The sequence below is a fragment of the Ranitomeya variabilis genome, chromosome 5 (assembly GCF_051348905.1).
Source record: "Ranitomeya variabilis isolate aRanVar5 chromosome 5, aRanVar5.hap1, whole genome shotgun sequence".
Classification (NCBI taxonomy): domain Eukaryota; kingdom Metazoa; phylum Chordata; class Amphibia; order Anura; family Dendrobatidae; genus Ranitomeya; species Ranitomeya variabilis.
The window spans coordinates 47,805,279-47,826,259 of NC_135236.1; the positions used below are offsets into that span (position 1 = coordinate 47,805,279).

The 20,981-nt window shown below is 47.0% G+C and overlaps 1 protein-coding gene across 2 annotated transcripts; it reads right to left on the reverse strand.

Moving 5' to 3' along the window:
• Positions 1–1,434: 1,434 nt before the first annotated feature.
• Positions 1,435–20,512, reverse strand: CRB3 (crumbs cell polarity complex component 3). Of its 2 annotated transcripts, none has more exons than XM_077261801.1 (4): positions 20,381–20,512; positions 19,913–19,996; positions 4,418–4,461; positions 1,435–4,088 (listed from the first exon to the last, which is right to left on the reverse strand). In XM_077261801.1, the coding sequence occupies exons 2-4, from the start codon at positions 19,974–19,976 to the stop codon at positions 3,885–3,887; spliced, it is 312 nt and encodes a 103-aa protein (XP_077117916.1). In that variant the 5' UTR covers positions 19,977–19,996; positions 20,381–20,512; the 3' UTR covers positions 1,435–3,884. The 2 variants fall into 2 exon arrangements, with proteins under 2 accessions (XP_077117916.1, XP_077117915.1); XM_077261800.1 differs by having other exon boundaries at positions 1,731–4,088; positions 20,233–20,413.
• Between the last annotated feature and the right edge of the window lie 469 nt (positions 20,513–20,981).

Below are 20,981 nucleotides of genomic sequence, written 5' to 3' on the forward strand. Positions count from 1 at the left end.
CCTTCCCTCTGGGACATGGTGGCCAATCACTGATGCCCTTGATCCGCGCTTCAGTGACACCGGCGACTTGGCAGGTTTACGGCAGCTTTAAGCCCACAGTTTGGGTAGTGGGGCATTCTTTTGCCTACTGGGCGTACGAAAGAGCCAAACTGCGGCCGGGAGGAACAAATGTCGGCTTCCCGAAGCTGGAAGTCAGCTGGAGAGGCATCAAAGGGCTCCGGTGGCGTCAGATCTTCCTGGAGATGGTCGACATCGCCAAGAGGGCCAAGGGGCCGGTGGTGCTGGTGCTACATGCCGGAGGCAATGATTTGGGCAAACGAAAAGGGGCCGAGCTGTACACAGTAAGGTCAACAGATGTCGAACGGTTTGTTTGTTTATTACCGGATATGGTGGTGGTGTGGTCTGAGATAATACCTCGAGCGGTTTGGCACGGAGCCAAGGACGTGAAAGCCATCGAAAACTCAAGAAAAAGGATTAACACAAAGACGTCGAAGTTGGTGAGAGAAAATTACGGCATTGTGGTTCGCCACCAAGAAATAGATGGGAACAAGGTAGCTTCACTAAGACCGGATGGCATCTACCTCACGGACGTCGGGCTCGACATTTTCGTAGGGTTTGCGGGATGGTGTTGAACAGGCTCTAAGGAGGTTGTGTGGGGGGTCGGAGTCCTGTGTAGGTAATACACATGATCCTCCGTGGCGGTAGGTAGAGGGGGGCAAAGGTTCGTAACCTCTCATCGGCTTGCTGGCCCAGCGGTCGTCGGCTGCGGCTGGGGCCTTCAGCAATCAGTCCGTCGCGAAATGTAATTGCCCTTCTCTACTTTGCAAAATAAACTGTGACCGACCTGTTCAACCCATCCAGGTTTCTTGGTATCTTTTATTACGGAGTGGTGGGACGGGGGAAGGCACGGTTTACGACACACGGGTCTCTGCAGTCTATAATAGGAGGTGCAACCTCACACCACAATGAGCTGCCAGTCCTTCTGATCTTAAGAAGTGGCTCATAAGTGGAGAAAGGAGACAAATTCTCTGATAGTTAAAGTTTTTTAGATTTACTTCTACTATTCATTTATGAAAAGTTTGCTGAAAGCACATTTCCCACTTAGGTACATTATTTAGTAAAGTACTTTCATCAAAGCATTCCACTCTACTAATACCCAACACGTGAGGAGCTTATAATAGTTGGAGACTGGAGTAATTACTAGATAACATTCCTCAGTTATAAGTTTATTATTATTAGCAAGCCCTCTACTTCTGTTCCGTTGGCTATACCCAATTCTTACACTACGGGGCGAACACAGGCGTTCACACAACATCACCACTAAAATTCTAGCTCTATAAATTTCAGACATACATACATAATAAAATATAACATACATAATCCCCATATCAAATAACACAGAGGGATCAGTCACTCAAGGAGGAGGCTGAATTAATTAATATTCTTCAGTTGTCGTTTTTAATCTCCAATTTTTTGAGAAAAAAAACCCAAAACACTTTAAGAAAAAAAATAATAATTATGAAACTCTTGCCATTTTCACATTGACCACTAGATGTCATAATACTTTTGTTTCAATTTGTAGGCAATGTATCACTTTCCAGCGTGCTGCGACGCTAGTTTAATAGTTCAAAGTTACTACTTTTATTAATTTTTCCTTCTTTTTGTCACAATTATCATTAGTCTTATATAATGCCAGTTAATTGAAGAAGAAAACAATATGAAATTAATGATAAAATACTTTTATTTTATTTACATCTAAAATGTGTAGAAAAAAAAAAAACAATCGCAAGATCAGTACAAAACAGGATATATAGAAATATTCTCAGAACAGTGGTAAGGAAATTAGTTTATTTGGCGTAACAGGAACAATTTTCAGTAAGAGGTGGGTAAGGCACATGAGGTTGAGCAGCACCTGTGTGGACCCCCGACCCATGAATAGTGCCCTTACCTACCATACCCTGGGGTGAGGCAGACATGTTATGTACCTTACCCAAGAGAAGTCACTGGTTCCCAGTATGTATTTCCTCCATTTCCATTATGTGCACGGATAAAATTTATTAAGGAAGGCACCGATAACTTGTATTATGTGACAATTATTATATAACAAGAGGTATCAATGTATATGTCTCCCTCTGACCTTATTTCGTATGTTTTAAATGATTTTGTAGCACTTGTTCTGGTGGGGATGCTTATACTTTATCCACACCCAGAGCTGCATTCATAATTCTGCATCTAAAATCCAGTTGTATTTTCAGCACTTATTGTGAACAAGAAAACAATGTCAGTCCAGCTGTTTGACTAGTAGATTTAGGATCCCTATGGGAATGAAAGGGGAAAAGCTCAGCACACTCTCCCGTGCACAGGAGCGCTCGCTTGGCCGAGTGCTCCAGAGATCTTTATGAGAAGGCCACGGATTGGCACATTGGCCAGCAAATTATCTCAAGCAGAATAATTAAACAGGCAGTTCGATATTGGACATGCGTGATCGACATCTCTCCCGACCACCAGTCATCCGGTTCCCCGTGCATACGAGACCATTGATATCGTCAGGTTCAGCCGATATTTGTCTAGTGTGTATGAGGGCCTTAAGAGAGCCGCCCTGATAGCCGCTCCTGGTGGGAGCTGGTGATTTTGCAATATTTATAACAGCAGCTTGTCAGGAGCTGAGAGGGAGAAGAAGGGCAGTGAGTAGATAACAGCTGTATACAAGTCAATGGACAGGAGAGAGGAGACTGGTATGTTAGGAGTTAACTATCCTGGCATGCAACTACTGCGGACACTAGGGCAGGCTTTCGTGGCCAGGCTACGTGGAAAACAGCTGTACACCATGAAAGATAAAAGCTGTCATTGCAAGAAAATGACAGCAGAAAAAAAATAATAATAATAATCATGCAGTTAAACCAAAGCAATTTAATAACCAGAGAATACCGCTTTAACGCCAGGGCTACATGGAAACTTTGGCCAAATAATCTGTGTCAAGGCCAAAGTAGCCATCTAGGCCCAGCCTAAACCAACAATTAGACTGGCGAGGGCTATGCTAGGTCCTGCTGCTCATAGGAAATCAGAATTTTGAATGCAGCGCTGGATAAAACTGGGATCTAACACCAAATGTGAGTGAAGACAATTAGTTTTGTATGGCCACATAGTTGCCGGTATGGTGCATCAGTCCGCCATGGCCACCGGCGGCCCTCATCAGCCACCTCTGGGTGCAGTAACATGTCAGAGGTCTCCTTACTGTCCACCCACTGGAGCAGTGGATGCTCACGTCACTGGAGCATCCCCCCTTCACCTCACATTATTACATGTGTGGATTAAAAAGTAAAATAATGAAAATAATTAATTAAATAGACATCTCTTAATATGTTATAGCCGTCCTGATTTCCTGGGTGCATAAATACAAAAATAATTAAGCCATCTACAAAATGCGTTAACAGATTAAAATAAAATAAAAAATTAGGCCATGTGTTATGTTCTAACCCCGCAGCCATTTTTTTTCAACTTTTTTTTTTCTTTTTAATTGATCTAATACTGTTTTTGAGACTAGATGTGGGAGGGAGAAGTAATTATGCAAAGTGGATGCTCATTAAAAAAAAAAAAAAAAAAAGTTAAAGTATGGTGGACGTGACCTATTGTTATGACTTAAAGGGCAAGTAGCAAATATGACACGAGGTATGGTGGAGAGAAGCGCTGGGTCCCATCGCTGAACGGGTCTTTGTAGTGGCCGCGCTCCCATGTCACGCTGTAACAAGGGTCTACTCCACCTGCGGCACGGCAGTCCTTGAGCGGCACTGTCCCCTGGCTCCAGGGTTTACACTGGCCTCAGTCGTTGGGGGGGTGTTCAGGCTCTCAGGGGGAGTCTCTGTCACCTGCTCCGGAGGGTCTTCTTAGATCAGCCGTTCTTCTGGAGGAAGCTTCAAGGCAGCATTGTTCTCTACTCGAGATCCGGCCTGCTCCTCGTTGCTGGGCCGATACGTCCCCTCCGTCTGACGCTTCTCTTTCACTTTGACTATGAAGAACGCGATGATGCCGATGACAATAATACCGCCAACTACGGACGGCACAATTATGGCAGCCAGGCGCTCGGATTCCTGGAAGAGTAGAGAATGGTTGGATTTTCAGTTGGTCCAGCGAATGACTAGGACTGGTAATTCTGCACTGTACGAATGAAGAGCTAATAACCTGAAGCCACGATCAGAAGTCTCTGATCACATGTGGAGATGACGAAGGAATGATTCAAAAGACTAAACCAATGACAATAAATTCTATAATGCATTATTGGAAAGCCTCAGAGATCATTAATAGCTGCCTGCCAGAGCTATCTGCAATGCGGCTTTCCCTGTTCTCCCAATAATATGGTAAAAGGTCAAATTGGTGCATAATACGTGACACCGGTTCATCCAAAAAACCCTTCACTCACCGTGAGTCTGCCTGGGGACGGCGTGGTGACTGTGTCATTAGTGGCTAAAGAGGGAATAGAAACAAAAATGCATATAGTTAAGAAAACACTGCCACTTTATACAAGAATAGAACTACTATAATACTGACCCTATGTACAAGAATATAACTACTATAATACTGCTCCTATGTACAAGAATATAACTACTATAATACTGCCCCTATGTACAAGAATATAACTACTATAATACTGCTCCTATGTACAAGAATATAACTACTATAATACTGCTCCTATGTACAAGAATATAACTACTATAATACTGCCCCTATGTACAAGAATATAACTACTATAATACTGCACCTATATACAAGAATATAACTACTATAATACTGCCCCTATATACAAGAATATAACTACTATAATACTGCCCCATATACAAGAATATAACTACTATAATACTGCACCTATATACAAGAATATAACTACTATAATACTGCCCCTATATACAAGAATATAACTACTATAATACTGCCCCATATACAAGAATATAACTACTATAATACTGCCCCTATGTACAAGAATATAACTACTATAATACTGCTCCTATGTACAAGAATATAACTACTATAATACTGACCCTATGTACAAGAATATAACTACTATAATACTGCCCCTATATACAAGAATATAACTACTATAATACTGCCCCTATGTACAAGAATATAACTACTATAATACTGCCCCATATACAAGAATATAACTACTATAATACTGCCCCTATGTACAAGAATATAACTACTATAATACTGACCCTATGTACAAGAATATAACTACTATAATACTGCTCCTATGTACAAGAATATAACTACTATAATACTGCCCCTATGTACAAGAATATAACTACTATAATACTGACCCTATGTACAAGAATATAACTACTATAATACTGCTCCTATGTACAAGAATATAACTACTATAATACTGCTCCTATATACAAGAATATAACTGCTATAATACTGCCCCTATGTACAAGAATATAACTATTATAATACTGCCCCTATGTACAAGAATATAACTACTATAATACTGCTCCTGTATACAAGAATATAACTACTATAATACTGCCCCTATGTACAAGAATATAACTACTATAATACTGCTCCTATGTACAAGAATATAACTACTATAATACTGCTCCTATGTACAAGAATATAACTACTATAATACTGTCCCTATGTACAAGAATATAAGTACTATAATACTGCTCCTATGTACAAGAATATAACTACTATAATACTGCTCCTATGTACAAGAATATAACTACTATAATACCTCTCCTATGTACAAGAATATAACTACTATAATACTGCCCCTATGTACAAGAATATAACTACTATAATACTGCTCCTATGTACAAGTATATCACTATTATAATACTGCCCCTATGTACAAGAATATAACTGCTATAATACTGCTCCTACGTACAAGAATATAACTACTATAATACTGCCCCTATGTACAAGAATATAACTACTATAATACTGCCCCTATGTACAAGAATATAACTACTATAATACTGCTCCTATGTACAAGAATATAGCTACTATAATACTGCCCCCTATGTACAAGAATATAACTACTATAATACTGCTCCCTATGTACAAGATTATAACTACTATAATACTGCTCCTATGTACAAGAATATAACTACTATAATACTGCTCCTATGTACAAGAATATAACTACTATAATACTGCTCCTATGTACAAGAATATAACTACTATAATACTGCCCCTATGTACAAGAATATAACTACTATAACACTGCTCCTATGTACAAAAATATAACTACTATAATACTGCTCCTATGTACAAGAATATAACTACTATAATACTGCCCCTATGTACAAGAATATAACTACTATAACACTGCTCCTATGTACAAAAATATAACTACTATAATACTGCCCCTATGTACAAGAATATAACTACTATATCACTGCTCCTATGTACAAGAATATAACTACTATAATACTGCCCCCTATGTACAAGAATATAACTACTATAATACTGCCCCTATATACAGGACTATCACCATTACAGTAGTGGATACGTGGCGTTGTCAGTATACATTAGCACAATCCTTCACCTTCCTACCCTGACTTTCTAGCAGAGCTTTGCTTGGATGAACATGGCCACTTACACGCCCAGGCCATGGAGCACAGGAGGAAAACTTGGCACATGCAAATTCCAGGTCCCGGGCATGTGGGAGCAGAGAACACTTCTTCCCGGCAGGTAATGTTTGTGTAATAATCATTTATCAGGAAATATAATGGTGGGAGTTCGGGGGGGAGCGGGGCCATGTTCTTGAGAACACTGTGCTTTCGGCACTTACTTATTAACTCTGATAATATGCACCAAGGTTAAATATTACAGGGCTCCTCAGTGCAGGCGGATGGGGTTTATAATTAAACATCTTGAGCTTTGGTTTAAGGAAAACTTTGAGAACTTGCATTATGCGGGGAGGTGAAGGGTTACACAATTATAATAGGCCGAATGCCCAGATCCACAAGAGATCCCAGACTCAGATCCCATAAATCACGTGGCCCCGCTGTAGGAACGTGGCCCCGCTGTCAGTCTATTCTGGCTTGTACAAGGTGCCGCAGACATGTCGGCTTCCTGCCATGGGCAAGTTCAGTCACTTCCCCGGCCTGAGCCAGCGAGTGGAGCACAACCCTCGTACCCTGGAAATGTAGATCATTAGTATCCAGGAGGCTAAAGGGTCTCTACAACTCGGTGAGCTTACAGCATGGCAGCATAAAGCCCCCCAAAGCATGGAATGATCAGCCAGCCAGCCGCCATCTCCCCTGACTGCCCCATACACAGTATCGTGCAGCTAGAAGAGCATGTGCCAGGATGGTTGGGGAGAGGGAAGAGCATGTACCAGGATGTGGGAGAGAGGGAAGAGCATGTACCAGGATGGTGGAAGAGAGGGAAGAGGGTGTACCAGGATGGTGGAAGAGAGGGAAGAGGGTGTACCAGGATGGTGGGAGGGAAAAGTGTCACAGGGTCCTTCTCCGGTATCACACAATCAACAGAGCCAGCGAAGAGTGAACAACTCCAAGACCTTTATTTAGGCAAAAATACAAAAGGTCCATACACGCTCCACCACACAAAGGATAAAATAGTCCAGAACACAAATGCAGTTCAGTAACAGGATAAAAGTCCAACAATCCACCAGACAGAGGATAGCATAGTCCATATACTCTTCTTTCTCTCTGAGATGCTGTGAACACATCATCATTCCACACAGGACTGATCTGTCTCATCTCCCTGATATTTTACATCTCCCTCCTCATTCACAAATCAGGAGGGGGAGGGTCTCAGGGTCTAAAGGCCCCGTCTCACTAAGCGATTTACCAACGATCACGACCAGCGATACGACCTGGCCGTGATCGTTGGTAAGTCGCTGTGTGGTCGCTGTCACACAGACCGCTCTCCAGCGACCAACGATCAGGGGAATGACTTCGGCATCGTTGAAACTGTCTTCAACGATGCCGAAGTCCCCCTGCAGCACCCGGGTAACCAGGGTAAACATCGGGTTACTAAGCGCAGGGCCGCGCTTAGTAACCCGATGTTTACCCTGGTTACCAAAAAAAACAAACACTACATACTCGCCTTTCGGTGTCCAGGTCCCTTGCCGTCTGCTTCCTGCTCTGACTGAGATCCGGCCGTACAGTGAGAGCAGAGCGCAGCGGTGATGTCACTGCTGCGCTCTCACTTCTCACTGTACGGCCGGCAGTCAGTGAGAGCAGGAAGCAGACGGCAAGGGACCTGGACACCGAAAGGCGAGTATGTACTGTTTGTTTTTTTTGGTAACCAGGGTAAACATCGGGTTACTAAGCGCGGCCCTGCGCTTAGTAACCCGATGTTTACCCTGGTTACCAGTGAAGACATCGCTGGATCGGTGTCACACACACCGATTCAGCGATGTCAGCGGGGCCTCAACGACCAAAAAAAGGTCCAGGCCATTCCGACATGACCAGCGATCTCGCAGCAGGGGCCTGATCGCTGGTACGTGTCACACATAGCGAGATCGCTATGGAGGTCGCTGTTGCGTCACAAAACTTGTGACTCAGCAGCGATCTCGCTATGTGAGACGGGGCCTTAATTGTTTCAACAAGCTAGGTCAACATGTCATTAGCATATTAGCAAACAGTACAGCACTGTGGGGGCTGATATCAGATGGCAGCAACAGCCATTCATCAATTAGCAAATAACTCCTTCTACAAGAGAACACGAATCGGTATACATTTTCTCAGTCTTGTCTTCTGCCATCTGGTAGGCCTTCGTCAGCGCTATCAGTTCTGCTTCCTGGGCTGACAGACTGGGCGGCAGACTTCTGGACCACAGGATCTCTTGATTGCTGGTCACTGCACATTGCGTGTGGAATCTTCCTTCATCATCTGCAAATTTGGAGCCATCCACATAGAGGATCAACTCTGGGCTGGTCAGTGGCTCTTCTGCCACCTTGGGTAGTCCTGCTGTTTCCTGTTGCATGATGCTGAAGCAATCATGGTCATCCGTCCGGGGGAGCAAATCCAGATCCCATGCAGACTTTTTACCTGAGGGTCCATATCTGTATCCCCCCTTGGGAGTGGGAGTAGAGTGGACGTGAGAGGGAAGAGCATGTACCGGGATGGTGGGAGAGAGGGAAGAGGGTGTACCAGGATGGTGGGAGGGAAGAGCATGTACCAGGATAGTGGGTGAGAGGGAAGAGCATGTACCAGGATAGTGGGAGAGAGGGAAGAGCATGTACCAGGATAGTGGGAGAGAGGGAAGAGGGTGTACCAGGATGGTGGGAGGGAAGAGCATGTACCAGGATAGTGGGTGAGAGGGAAGAGCATGTACCAGGATAGTGGGTGAGAGGGAAGAGCATGTACCAGGATAGTGGGTGAGAGGGAAGAGCATGTACCAGGATAGTGGGTGAGAGGGAAGACCATGTACCAGGATAGTGGGTGAGAGGGAAGAGCATGTACCGGGATGGTGGGAGAGAGGGAAGAGCATGTACCAGGATGGTGGGAGAGAGGGAAGAGGGTGTACCAGGATGGTGGGAGGGAAGAGCATGTACCAGGATAGTGGGTGAGACGGAAGAGCATGTACCGGGATGGTGGGAGAGAGGGAAGAGCATGTACCATGATGGTGGGAGAGAGGGAAGAGGGTGTACAGGGATGGTGGGAGGGAAGAGCATGTACCAGGATAGTGGGTGAGAGGGAAGAGCATGTACCGGGATGGTGGGAGAGAGGGAAGAGGGTGTACCAGGATGGTGGGAGGGAAGAGCATGTACCAGGATAGTGGGTGAGAGGGAAGACCATGTACCAGGATAGTGGGTGAGAGGGAAGAGCATGTACCGGGATGGTGGGAGAGAGGGAAGAGCATGTACCAGGATGGTGGGAGAGAGGGAAGAGGGTGTACCAGGATGGTGGGAGGGAAGAGCATGTACCAGGATAGTGGGTGAGACGGAAGAGCATGTACCGGGATGGTGGGAGAGAGGGAAGAGCATGTACCATGATGGTGGGAGAGAGGGAAGAGGGTGTACAGGGATGGTGGGAGGGAAGAGCATGTACCAGGATAGTGGGTGAGAGGGAAGAGCATGTACCGGGATGGTGGGAGAGAGGGAAGAGCATGTACCGGGATGGTGGGAGAGAGGGAAGAGGGTGTACCAGGATGGTGGGAGAGAGGGAAGAGGGTGTACCAGGATAGTGGAAGGGAAGAGCATGTACCACGATGGTGGGAAGGAAGAGCGTGTACTGGGATGGTGGGAGAGAGGGAAGAACAAGTACCAGGATAGTGGGTGAGAGGGAAGAGCATGTACTGGGATAGTGGTGGGGTGGAGCATATACCATCTGCAGTGCTGTGATACCCCTGTCTGCTCTCTGTACGAATTTTTTTCTAAACTAAAATCTCAATATTCTGGATAAATTGCCATGGCACTCTGTTGACTAAAAGGTTTGTCAGAACTGTTGTAGTATGTTACTTAAAAAAAAAAAAAATGGCGCCGGAGTCAGTGTGTGCACAAACCGTGATCTCTTGCAACATTTTATTGAAAACCCTGCATATGTGAATTCGCAGACAGGGCTGTAAAAAAGCTGTAAAATTAAAAACGTACCGCTAAAAATACTCGCTACACGGGCGTAGAGAGGGTTCAATAGCTAGTTACTATATAAAAGCAGAGGAAAATGTGTGAGAAAGGGTAATGTAATATTTGCATGATGTTAAACAGTGTCAGAGTTACCGGTGGGCCCTCGGTGTTACTGGCATCAGCAATGTGTGGAGAGGGACCAGTCACCAAGGACTAATACAGATCCTGCTTTTCCATGCTGATTGCAGAGGTTCTGGTTATGATTATGGGGGCGGCTGTTAGCAAATTTGACAGGTTTGCTTTACAGCAGCTTTAGGGACCATAGACTACAATAGGCAGAATCTGACGGAGATCTATAGGAGAGTGTTGTGGACCTGACTTGAGGGAGACAGAGGTAGCTGTGACCATTACAGTATTGTGGGCATGCTTTGCTAATTGTGAAGAAATCGTTAAGGGATGGTGGGGGGTGAGCTGTGATATCTATTGTGAAAGGTAGATCCTATGGCATATAGGAGTTATCAGTTTTTGAGCAGAAGTAGGAGGTGGTGAGCCGTGATATCACCTATTGTGAATGGCGGATCCTGTGTTATCTACTGTATATAGAGGTGTTATCAGTCATTGCACAGGAGGAGGAGGTGAGCTGTGACATCGCCTATGGTGAATGATGGCTCCTGTGTTATCTATTGTATATAGAGGTGTTATCAGTCATTGTACAGGAGGAGGAGGTGAGCTGTGACATCAGCTATGGTGAATGATGGCTCCTGTGTTATCTACTGTATATAGAGGTGTTATCAGTCATTGTACAGGAGGAGGAGGTGAGCCGTGATATCACCTATTGTGAATGGTGGATCCTGTGTTATCAGTCATTGTACAGGAGGAGGAGGTGAGCTGTGATATCACCTATTGTGAATGGTGGATCTTGTGTTATCTACTGTATATAGAGGTGTTATCAGTCATTGTACAGGAGGAGGAGGTGAGCCGTGATATCACCTATTGTGAATGGTGGATCCTGTGTCATCTACTGTATATAGAGGTGTTATCAGTCATTGTACAGGGGGAGGAGGTGAGCTGTGATATCACCTATTGTGAATGGTGGATCCTGTGTTATCTACTGTATATAGAGGTGTTATCAGTCATTGTACAGGAGGAGGAGGTGAGCTGTGACATCACCTATTGTGAATGGTGGATCCTGTGTTATCAGTCATTGTACAGGGGGAGGAGGTGAGCTGTGATATCACCTATTGTGAATGGTGGATCCTGTGTCATCTACTGTATATAGAGGTGTTATCAGTCATTGTACAGGAGGAGGAGGTGCGCTGTGACATCACCTATTGTGAATGGTGGATCCTGTGTTATCTACTGTATATAGAGGTGTTATCAGTCATTGTACAGGGGGAGGAGGTGAGCTGTGATATCTCCTATTGTGAATGGTGGATCCTGTGTCATCTACTGCATATAGAGGTGTCGCTGTCGTAATGTGATTGCTGAAAAGTGATCCCTACCAAACAGGAAGGGGTGGCGGTTGCTCAGAGGTTACTCCGGTTGCCTGGTTACTGCCTGTACATTACAGAGACACCCTCTTCTGAGGGATCAGATATCTCCTGGGCCGGTATCATCCTTGCACGGTGCAGCAGAGCTGTATAGTGATGAAGCCCCCGGCACGTGAAGGGGCGCTTAGCACGGGGTGAACCGACTATGTAGAACACCCACGGTGCAAATCAAGGGGCTGAAACAGACTCACAAACCCCTCTGCTGTCCCGCCCAGCCAGGGGAGGTTATCCCTTTAAAAGAAGTTTGTTTTTTTCCAGCAACTGACTTCCCCTTTAAGATGAGCCGGATGTGTACTACTGATGAGACAATAAAGCAAAACCTTAACCCATTACTGATCCTTGTAAAACGACTCAGCGCCCGGAGAAGAGCAGGTTCTCCAACATAAACAGCTGGAGATGTGGTGCTGTGCGGCTCACGACAAGCTTGGATGCAGCAGCTCAGCGTCATGTGACAGGTTTAGATACTGTGCTACTGAGCAACGCATTTCCTGCCGCAGTCCGTGGCAAAACCTGCCATAAAAGTCTGCTCGATTATTGCGTTTTGCTGCATTTTCTTTTTTGGTCTAAATTTGAAGCAGAATTTTTAATTTTTTTTTGTACAGAAACTCTGGGACTCATAACTGCATTTTTTTTCAGGCTTCCTAACAAAAGTCCATAGAGAGAATCACACGGTGGGTAGGAGTTCATGAAATTGTGGGTTTTATGCCACCCCCCCCCCCCACCCAAAAAAAAAAAAGCAGCATTGACGTTATATACAGTGGGGAAAAAAAAGTATTTAGTCAGCCACCAATTGTGCAAGTTCTCCCACTGAAAAAGATGAGACGCTTGTAATTGACATCATAGGTAGACCACAACTATGAGAGTCACAATGAGAAAACAAATCCAGAAAATCACCTTGTCTGATTTGGCAAGATTTATTTTGCAAATTATGCTGGAAAATAAGTATTTGGTCACCTAAAAACATACAAGATTTCTGGCTCTCACAGACCTGTAACTTCTTCTTTAAGAGGCTCCTCTGTCCTCCACTCATTACCTGTAGTAATGGCTCCTGCTTGAACTTGTTATCAGTATAAAAGACTCCTGTCCACAACCTCCAGCAGTCACACTCCAAACTCCACTATGGTGAAGACCAAAGAGCTGTCGAAGGACACCAGAAACAAAATTGTAGCCCTGCACCAGGCTGGGAAGACTGAATCTGCAATAGGCAAGCAGCTTGGTGTGATGAAATCAACAGTGGGAGCAATAATAAGAAAATGGAAGACATACAAGACCACTGATAATCTTCATCAATCTGGGGCTCCACGCAAGATCTCACCCTGTGGGGTCAAAATGATCACAAGAATGGTGAGCAAAAATCCCAGAACCACACGGGGGACCTAGTGAATGACCTACATAGAGCTGGGACCACCGTAACAAAGGCTACCATCAGTAACACACTACGCCGCCAGGGACTCAGATCCTGCAGTGCCAGACGTGTCCCCCTGCTTAAGCCAGCACATGTCCGGGCCCGTCTGAAGTTTGCTAGAAAGCATTTGGATTATCGAGAAGAGTATTGGGAGAATGTCATATGGTCTGATGAAATTAAAGTAGAACGGTTTGGTAGAAACAAAATTTGTCATGTTTGGATGAGACAGAATGCTGAGTTGCATCTAAAGAACACCATACCTACTGTGAAGCATGGGGGAGGCAACATCATGCTTTGGGGCTGTTTCTCTGCAAATGGACCAGGACGACTGACCCGTGTACATGAAAGAATGAATGGGGCCATGTATAGTGAGATTTTGAGTGCAAACCTCCTTCCATCAGAAAGTGCATTGAAGATGAAACGTGGATGGGTCTTTCAACATGATAAAGATGCCAAGCACACTGCCAGGGCAACGAAGGAGTGGCTTCGTAAGAAGCATATTAAGGTGCAGGAGTGGCCTAGCCAGGATCCAGATCTCAACCCCATAGAAAACCTAAAACCTTTGGAGGGAGTTGAAAGTCCGTGTTTCTCAGGCCCAAAACATCACTGCTCTAGAGGAGATCTGCATGGAGGGATGGGCCAGCATATCACCAACACCAACAGTGTGCGCCAACCTTGTGAAGACTTACAGAAAACGTTTCACCTCTGTCATTCCCAACAAAGGAAACATAACAAAATATTGAGATGATCTTTTGATTATGACCAAATACGGTACTTATTTTCCACCATAATTTGCAAAATAAATCAGACAAGGAGATTTTCTGGATTTGTTTTCTCATTGTGACTCTCATAGTTGTGGTCACCTATGATGTCAATTACAGGCCTCTCTCATCTTTTTAAGAGGGAGAACTTGCACAATTGGTGGCTGACTAAATACTTTTTTCCCCACAGCCTGACCAGGTTCAGTAAAAACTATCACACACTAACGGCTTAGATACTCTGCCTTCATAGACAGTTTAAGGCTCCATTCAAAGATCTGTTTTTTTTGCGGATAAAACATGTACCCCTTACAGTCTATGGCGCTGTTCACACGTCTACAGTTTATTTATATTATTTAAAAAAAAAAAAAAAGTAAAATGTCCAGATCCTACAAATCAATAGATCTGTGGGAAAAAGCAAAAAAAAAAAAAAAAACAACACAGATATCACACGGACACCATCTATTTGTCTTCCGTGTAATGTCCGTTTTTTTTTGTTTTTTGTTTAATGGGTGGGATAAGCTTGGGATTTTTATTTTTGGGGGGGCATATGAGAAAAACAGATAAAGCAGGGAAAACAAAAACAAAGAGGTGCTCACACATTTTCCGGTGCGCTACTTTTCTGGTTTCGCCCAATGTTACTTCAGCAACAAAAATACAAAGCAACAATAGAAAATTAGGGGGTGTAATTATTCCTCATCAGGTCGTTACCAGTGACACATCGTTATGAGGACAGGTACAACGGATTCTGCAGCGGAGAAGCGATTGCACAATGTGTTGTCGTAAGTCATCGAGGTGTGGTGGCGACGAGACACATGACGCTCACCCCTACCTAAAGTGCTAGAAGCAGACATGGAGGAAGAGCGGAACGCAGAGCTACCACTCGAAGCTGAACTTTCCCTTAGCAACATCCGCCGCCTTTCAACCTCACCACCACTTATCCCATCCCTAACCCATCTCTTCAATCTATGTCCAGCTATCGCCCAATATTGCTGCTCCCATTCGCTTCCTAACTCCTGGAGCAGCACGTCCACGCTGAACTTTCCTCCCACCTCTCATCTAACTACAATCTGGTTTCCGTCCCCATCATTCTACTGAGACAGCCCTGACCAAAATTATTAATGACTTACTTACAGCCAAAGCTAACGGACAATACTCTGTACTCCTCCTCCTAGACCTGTCCTCTGCTTTCGACACAGTTGACCAATGCCTCCTACTACAGATCCTCTCCTCCTTTGGCATCAAAGACCTCGTCCTATCCTGGATCTCCTCGTACCTTTCCAACCGCACATTCAGCGTCTCCCACTCCCACTCTACCTCCTCATCCCACCCTCTCTCTGTTGGAGTCCCCCAAGGATCTGTCCTAGGACCCCTTCTCTTCTCAATATATACACTTGACCTGGGACAACTCAAAGTCCCATGGATTCCAGTACCAACTTTATGCTGGTGACACTCACATCTACCTCTCTGGCCCAGACGTCACCGCTCTGCTGTCCAGAATCCCGGAGTGTCTATCAGCCATCTCCTCCTTCTTCTCCTCTCGCTTCCTCAAACTCAATGAGGACAAATCTGAACTCATCACCTTTCCTCCATCTCATAGATCAGATCTTCCATACCTGACCTATCTATCACTATTAACGACATCATGCTTTCCCCCGTACCGGAAGTCCGCTGCCTCGGAGTAACCCTTGACTCTGCCCTGTCCTTCAAACCGCACATCCAAGCTCTTTCCACCTCCTGTGACCTCCAGCTCAAAAATGTCTCCAGAATCTGTCCTTTCCTCAACCCACTAAAATTCTTGTGCATGCCCTAATCATCTCCCGCCTCGACTACTGCAACATCCTTTTCTGCGGCCTCCCTGCTACCACCCTTGCACCTCTCCAGTCCATCCTTAACTCTGCTGCCCGACTAATTCATCTCTCTCCTCGCTACTCCTCCGCTTCCCCCCTCTGCAAATCTCTTCACTGGCTCCAATTCCCTCAGCTTATCTAGTTCAAATTACTAATACTGACCTACAAAGCCATCCATAACCGGTCTCCTCCATATATCTCTGAACTAATCTCCCGATATCTTCCCTCACGTAATCTCCGGTCCTCCCAAGACCTCCTTCTCTCCTCCACACTTATTCGTTCCTCACCCAACCATCTCCAAGACTTCTCCAGAATATCCCCCATCCTCTGGAATTCTTTGCCCCAACACGTCCGACTATCAACCACATTCGGATCCTTCAGATGGAACCTGAAAACCCATCTCTTCAGGAAAGTCTACAGCCTATACTGACCCGGCTGCCTCCTCACTACTACCGAAGCTACCGCCCCACCAACACTGGAGCTCTTGCAAACCTCAACCTACTGTCTCCTTCCCCACAATCCTGTAGAATGTAAGCCCGCAAGGGCAGGGTCCTCGCCCCTCTGTATCAGTCTGTCATTGTTAGTTTGATTACTGTAAGTGATATCTGTAATTTGTATGTAACCCCTTCTCATGTACAGCACCACGGTGCTATATAAATAAATAATAATAATAATATGGTGGATGTGCACACTTTTTGTACGGTGCTTGCTCAGGAGCTGAGCCGGCTCCATACAGAAGGGATGATGCCTGTGTCACACAGAGGGCACGAAGAGTAGCTGATGTGATCACATCTATCTCCGACCGCCGCATGATGTGATCGTGAGGTGCCATACACAGCTAGGCGACCAAGTGATTACTGGTACAAGTCACACAAGCGATGGGATAAACTCTACAGACATCTTACAAGATGGCGCTGATGACAAATCACCTCCAGAACATGACTCCGTATCAAAAGCTGTATGTTCCTTGAAATCCCGCAGCCTCCTTCCCCATCGTGCATCCCCTTCGCCCCCGCCTGTACTTCTGCCATTTACCTGCCCGCTCTCCAGACAGATATACAGCAGGGATATTCGATGGCGCGGCTACAAAGGCTTCACTCGAGGCACGTGGAGACTTGGCCGCCGCTCCGGACAGGACGGGTGTCTGGAGAGCTCGCAGCTCATTAATAATAAACTACCTGACACTTGTGACGACATTTCCCCGACGTTCCTTCTGTGTCAGGAATAACAACCATCATATATGTGTCCGTGCAGGGGGTCACATACTTATACACTCACTCCACACCCTAATAACAGGAATTACACGAGGCAGAAACTGGAGGAGGAAGGATGGCTGAAAGCGATGAGGTCACAGACGAGGAGAGCTGTGGTGACACAAGGAGACGGGACTCGGGATATTCGTGTATAACCTGCACCATGACTGTGCTGTGTGAGTGCGCCCTAGAACGCCAGCAATCCGACGTGCCCGAGAGCCCCAACTATCAATCTTAGGTAGATCCAGTATCAGTGACCCCAGGGGCTGCGCCAACCTCCCACTCTCACAATCTAAGGGTCACAGCAGCGCTCTGGAGCCAGAATAGAATCCAGGGATCACCCCCCCCCCCCACCGCCGATGTCTCCGGAGGCTTTGTGGTAAGGCGTCAGTGTGATGTCACCCACCAGGGATCATGTGCAGGATCCATGTCAGGGAGCGGCAGGTCATCTACTCCCCCCACAATGTGTGGCTTTCACATCTGCACTTAAGGAATGGTTCACACAAGCATATACTCAGCCCATGTGCGCCACCTAACCGATGGTGGGAATGGGGAAAAAATCTATTTACAGACCAGAATAATGCATGTAATGTACACAGCTCCGGCACCCATCTGCCCTGAGGATGAGCACATGGGCCGCTCATGGCTGTAATTCACGGTCGCAACTGGGCCGATCTCCAAGATGGCTGTGTGTACCCGAAATAATGAGGCGGATTGTACAGGATCTCGGCACAGAAACCACCTGTAGATCAACCGGGTGATAACAGCTAATGGAGTCTCATCATTGTGGATCGCTCTGCAGCAGGATCATTTGGGCGGAGGCGGGTCCGCTCCGCAGCACGATCATTTGGGCGGAGGAGAGTCCACTCCGCAGCCGGATCATTTGAGCGGAGGCGGGTCAGTCCGCTCCGCAGCACGATCATTTGAGCGGAGGCGGGTCAGTCCGCTCCGCAGCAGGATCATTTGGGCGGAGGCGGGTCAGTCCGCTCCGCAGCAGAATTATTTAGGCAGAGGCGGGTCAGTCCGCTCCGCAGCAGGATTATTTAGGCGGAGGCGGGTCAGTCCGCTTCGCAGCAGGATCATTTGGGCGGAGGCGGGTCAGTCCGCTCCGCAGCCGGATTATTTAGGCGGAGGCGGGTCAGTCCGCTCCGCAGCCGGATCATTTGAGCGGAGGCGGGTCCGCTCCGCAGCACGATCATTTGGGCGGAGGAGAGTCCACTCCGCAGCCGGATCATTTGAGCGGAGGCGGGTCAGTCCGCTCCGCAGCACGATCATTTGAGCAGAGGCGAGTCAGTCCGCTCCGCAGCAGGATCATTTGGGCGGAGGCGGGTCAGTCCGCTCCGCAGCAGGATTATTTAGGCAGAGGCGGGTCAGTCCGCTCCGCAGCAGGATTATTTAGGCGGAGGTGGGTCAGTCCGCTTCGCAGCAGGATCATTTGGGCGGAGGCGGGTCAGTCCGCTCCGCAGCCGGATTATTTAGGCGGAGGCGGGTCAGTCCGCTCCGCAGCCGGATCATTTGAGCGGAGGCGGGTCCGCTCCGCAGCACGATCATTTGGGCGGAGGAGAGTCCACTCCGCAGCCGGATCATTTGAGCGAAGGCGGGTCAGTCCGCTCCGCAGCACGATCATTTGAGCGGAGGCGGGTCAGTCCGCTCCGCAGCAGGATCATTTGGGCGGAGGCGGGTCAGTCCGCTCCGCAGCAGGATTATTTAGGCAGAGGCGGGTCAGTCCGCTCCGCAGCAGGATTATTTAGGCGGAGGTGGGTCAGTCCGCTTCGCAGCAGGATCATTTGGGCGGAGGCGGGTCAGTCCGCTCCGCAGCCGGATTATTTAGGCGGAGGCGGGTCAGTCCGCTCCGCAGCAGGATTATTTAGGAGGAGGAGGCGGGTCAGTCCGCTCCGCAGCAGGATCATTGGGGCGGAGGCGGGTCAGTCCGCTTCACAGATGGATTATTTAGGCGGAGGCGGGTCAGTCCGCTCCGCGGCAGGATCATTGGGGCGGAGGCGGGTCAGTCCGCTCTGCAGCAGGATCATTTGGGCGGAGGCGGGTCAGTCCGCTCTGCAGCCGGATTATTTAGGCGGAGGCGGGTCAGTCCGCTCCGCAGCCGGATTATTTAGGCGGAGGCGGGTCAGTCCGCTCCGCAGCAGGATCATTGGGGCGGAGGCGGGTCAGTCCGCTCCGCAGCAGGATCATTTGGGCGGAGGCGGGTCAGTCCGCTCCGCAGCAGGATCATTTGGGCGGAGGCGGGTCAGTCTGCTCTACAGAACTTAAAATATTTAGTTTATTCCAATTCCTGTAATGTTGAGGGCTCATGTAACAAACACTGAGGAGGGGTCTGCATTATACAGGTCACTCTAGGGCCCAGCCTTCCAGTCTTTTCTCGTTCCTCCCCTTTCAGGAATCATTCCCATTGGCGAATTTTTGCTTTGCATACACAAGAGAGAGAACACGGCCATAACATGGACTAAATCTACACGGGAGACCGGCAGCGGCCTGACTCCCCCCCCAGTATGCAGCCCCCAGGAGCAGAGCCCGCCACCTTGTCATTTGCCCTGCACTCACCCAGCACCAGACACAGGCTGCACAGACCCGCGAGGAGCCGCAGCGGAGACACGACCCGATCCATCAGTCCAGGAGGCGCAGGTCCTAACAAGAAAGGTGCATTAAATATGGCGCCAATCATTACTTATAACACAGGGGAACTACAAGTCCCAACATGCACTAACTACAGGGGAAAATTCACACCCAGTGGGCCCCATTCACAATCAGCCAGTTATCATGAAACCTACAGACGTGGAAGACCTTACAATTTTCACAAATGCATCAGGAGGAACTAAAAGTCTCAGAAGTGACAGGCTGGGAGTAGGGAAAACTACAATTACCATAAAGAAAGCAAGAAGGGAACAAAGTCATGAGCAATAATCCAGGAATATAACCGGGAGAACTACAAGTACCAGCAGGCACCGACAACTGTGAGGCACACCCAGATAGCAGGAGATCTCTGGGTGACTGTGCTGGGAATGGCCGCACCTGTGTCCGTCGCTCCGCCGCCCGCACACCTGTCGCTCCGCGGTCACCGCACAGTCCTCATCTATAGGTGACCAATGTACAAACTTCCGGGAACACCCGAACCTACACCGGCCGTCATATCCGGAGTCACCTGTACACCACGGAAAGCATTTCCGGGAGCTCACCTGTACGGACTTCCGGGAGCTCACCTGTACGGATGATGTGCTGCATACTTCCGGGAGCTCACCTATATGCGAGCATGAGCAGGTGTCAATGACCAGTGTGTACCCGTATATAAGGACAGGGGATAGACACTGTGTACTGTATATAAGGACAGGGGATAGACACTGTGTACTGTATATAAGGACAGGGGATAGACACTGTGTACTGTATATAAGGACAGGGGATAGACATTGTGTACTGTATATAAGGACAGGGGATAGACACTGTACTGTATATAAGGACAGGGGATAGACACTGTGTACTGTACATAAGGACAGGGGATAGACACTGTACTGTATATAAGGACAGGGGATAGACACTGTGTACTGTATATAAGGACAGGGGATAGACACTGCGTACTGTATATAAGGACAGGGGATAGACACTGTACTGTATATAA

Excerpts from the sequence above, each read along its gene's own strand:
- CRB3 (XM_077261800.1), bottom strand. The coding sequence starts at position 20,263 with ATGACTTTGTTCCCTTCTTGCTTTCTTTATG. Across the intron at positions 4,462-19,912 it reads CAGCCTGTGTCTGGTGCTGG|CCACTAATGACACAGTCACC; the intron begins GTGAGTGCAGGG and ends TTCCCTCTTTAG. Across the intron at positions 4,089-4,417 it reads CGTCCCCAGGCAGACTCACG|GAATCCGAGCGCCTGGCTGC; the intron begins GTGAGTGAAGGG and ends CTACTCTTCCAG.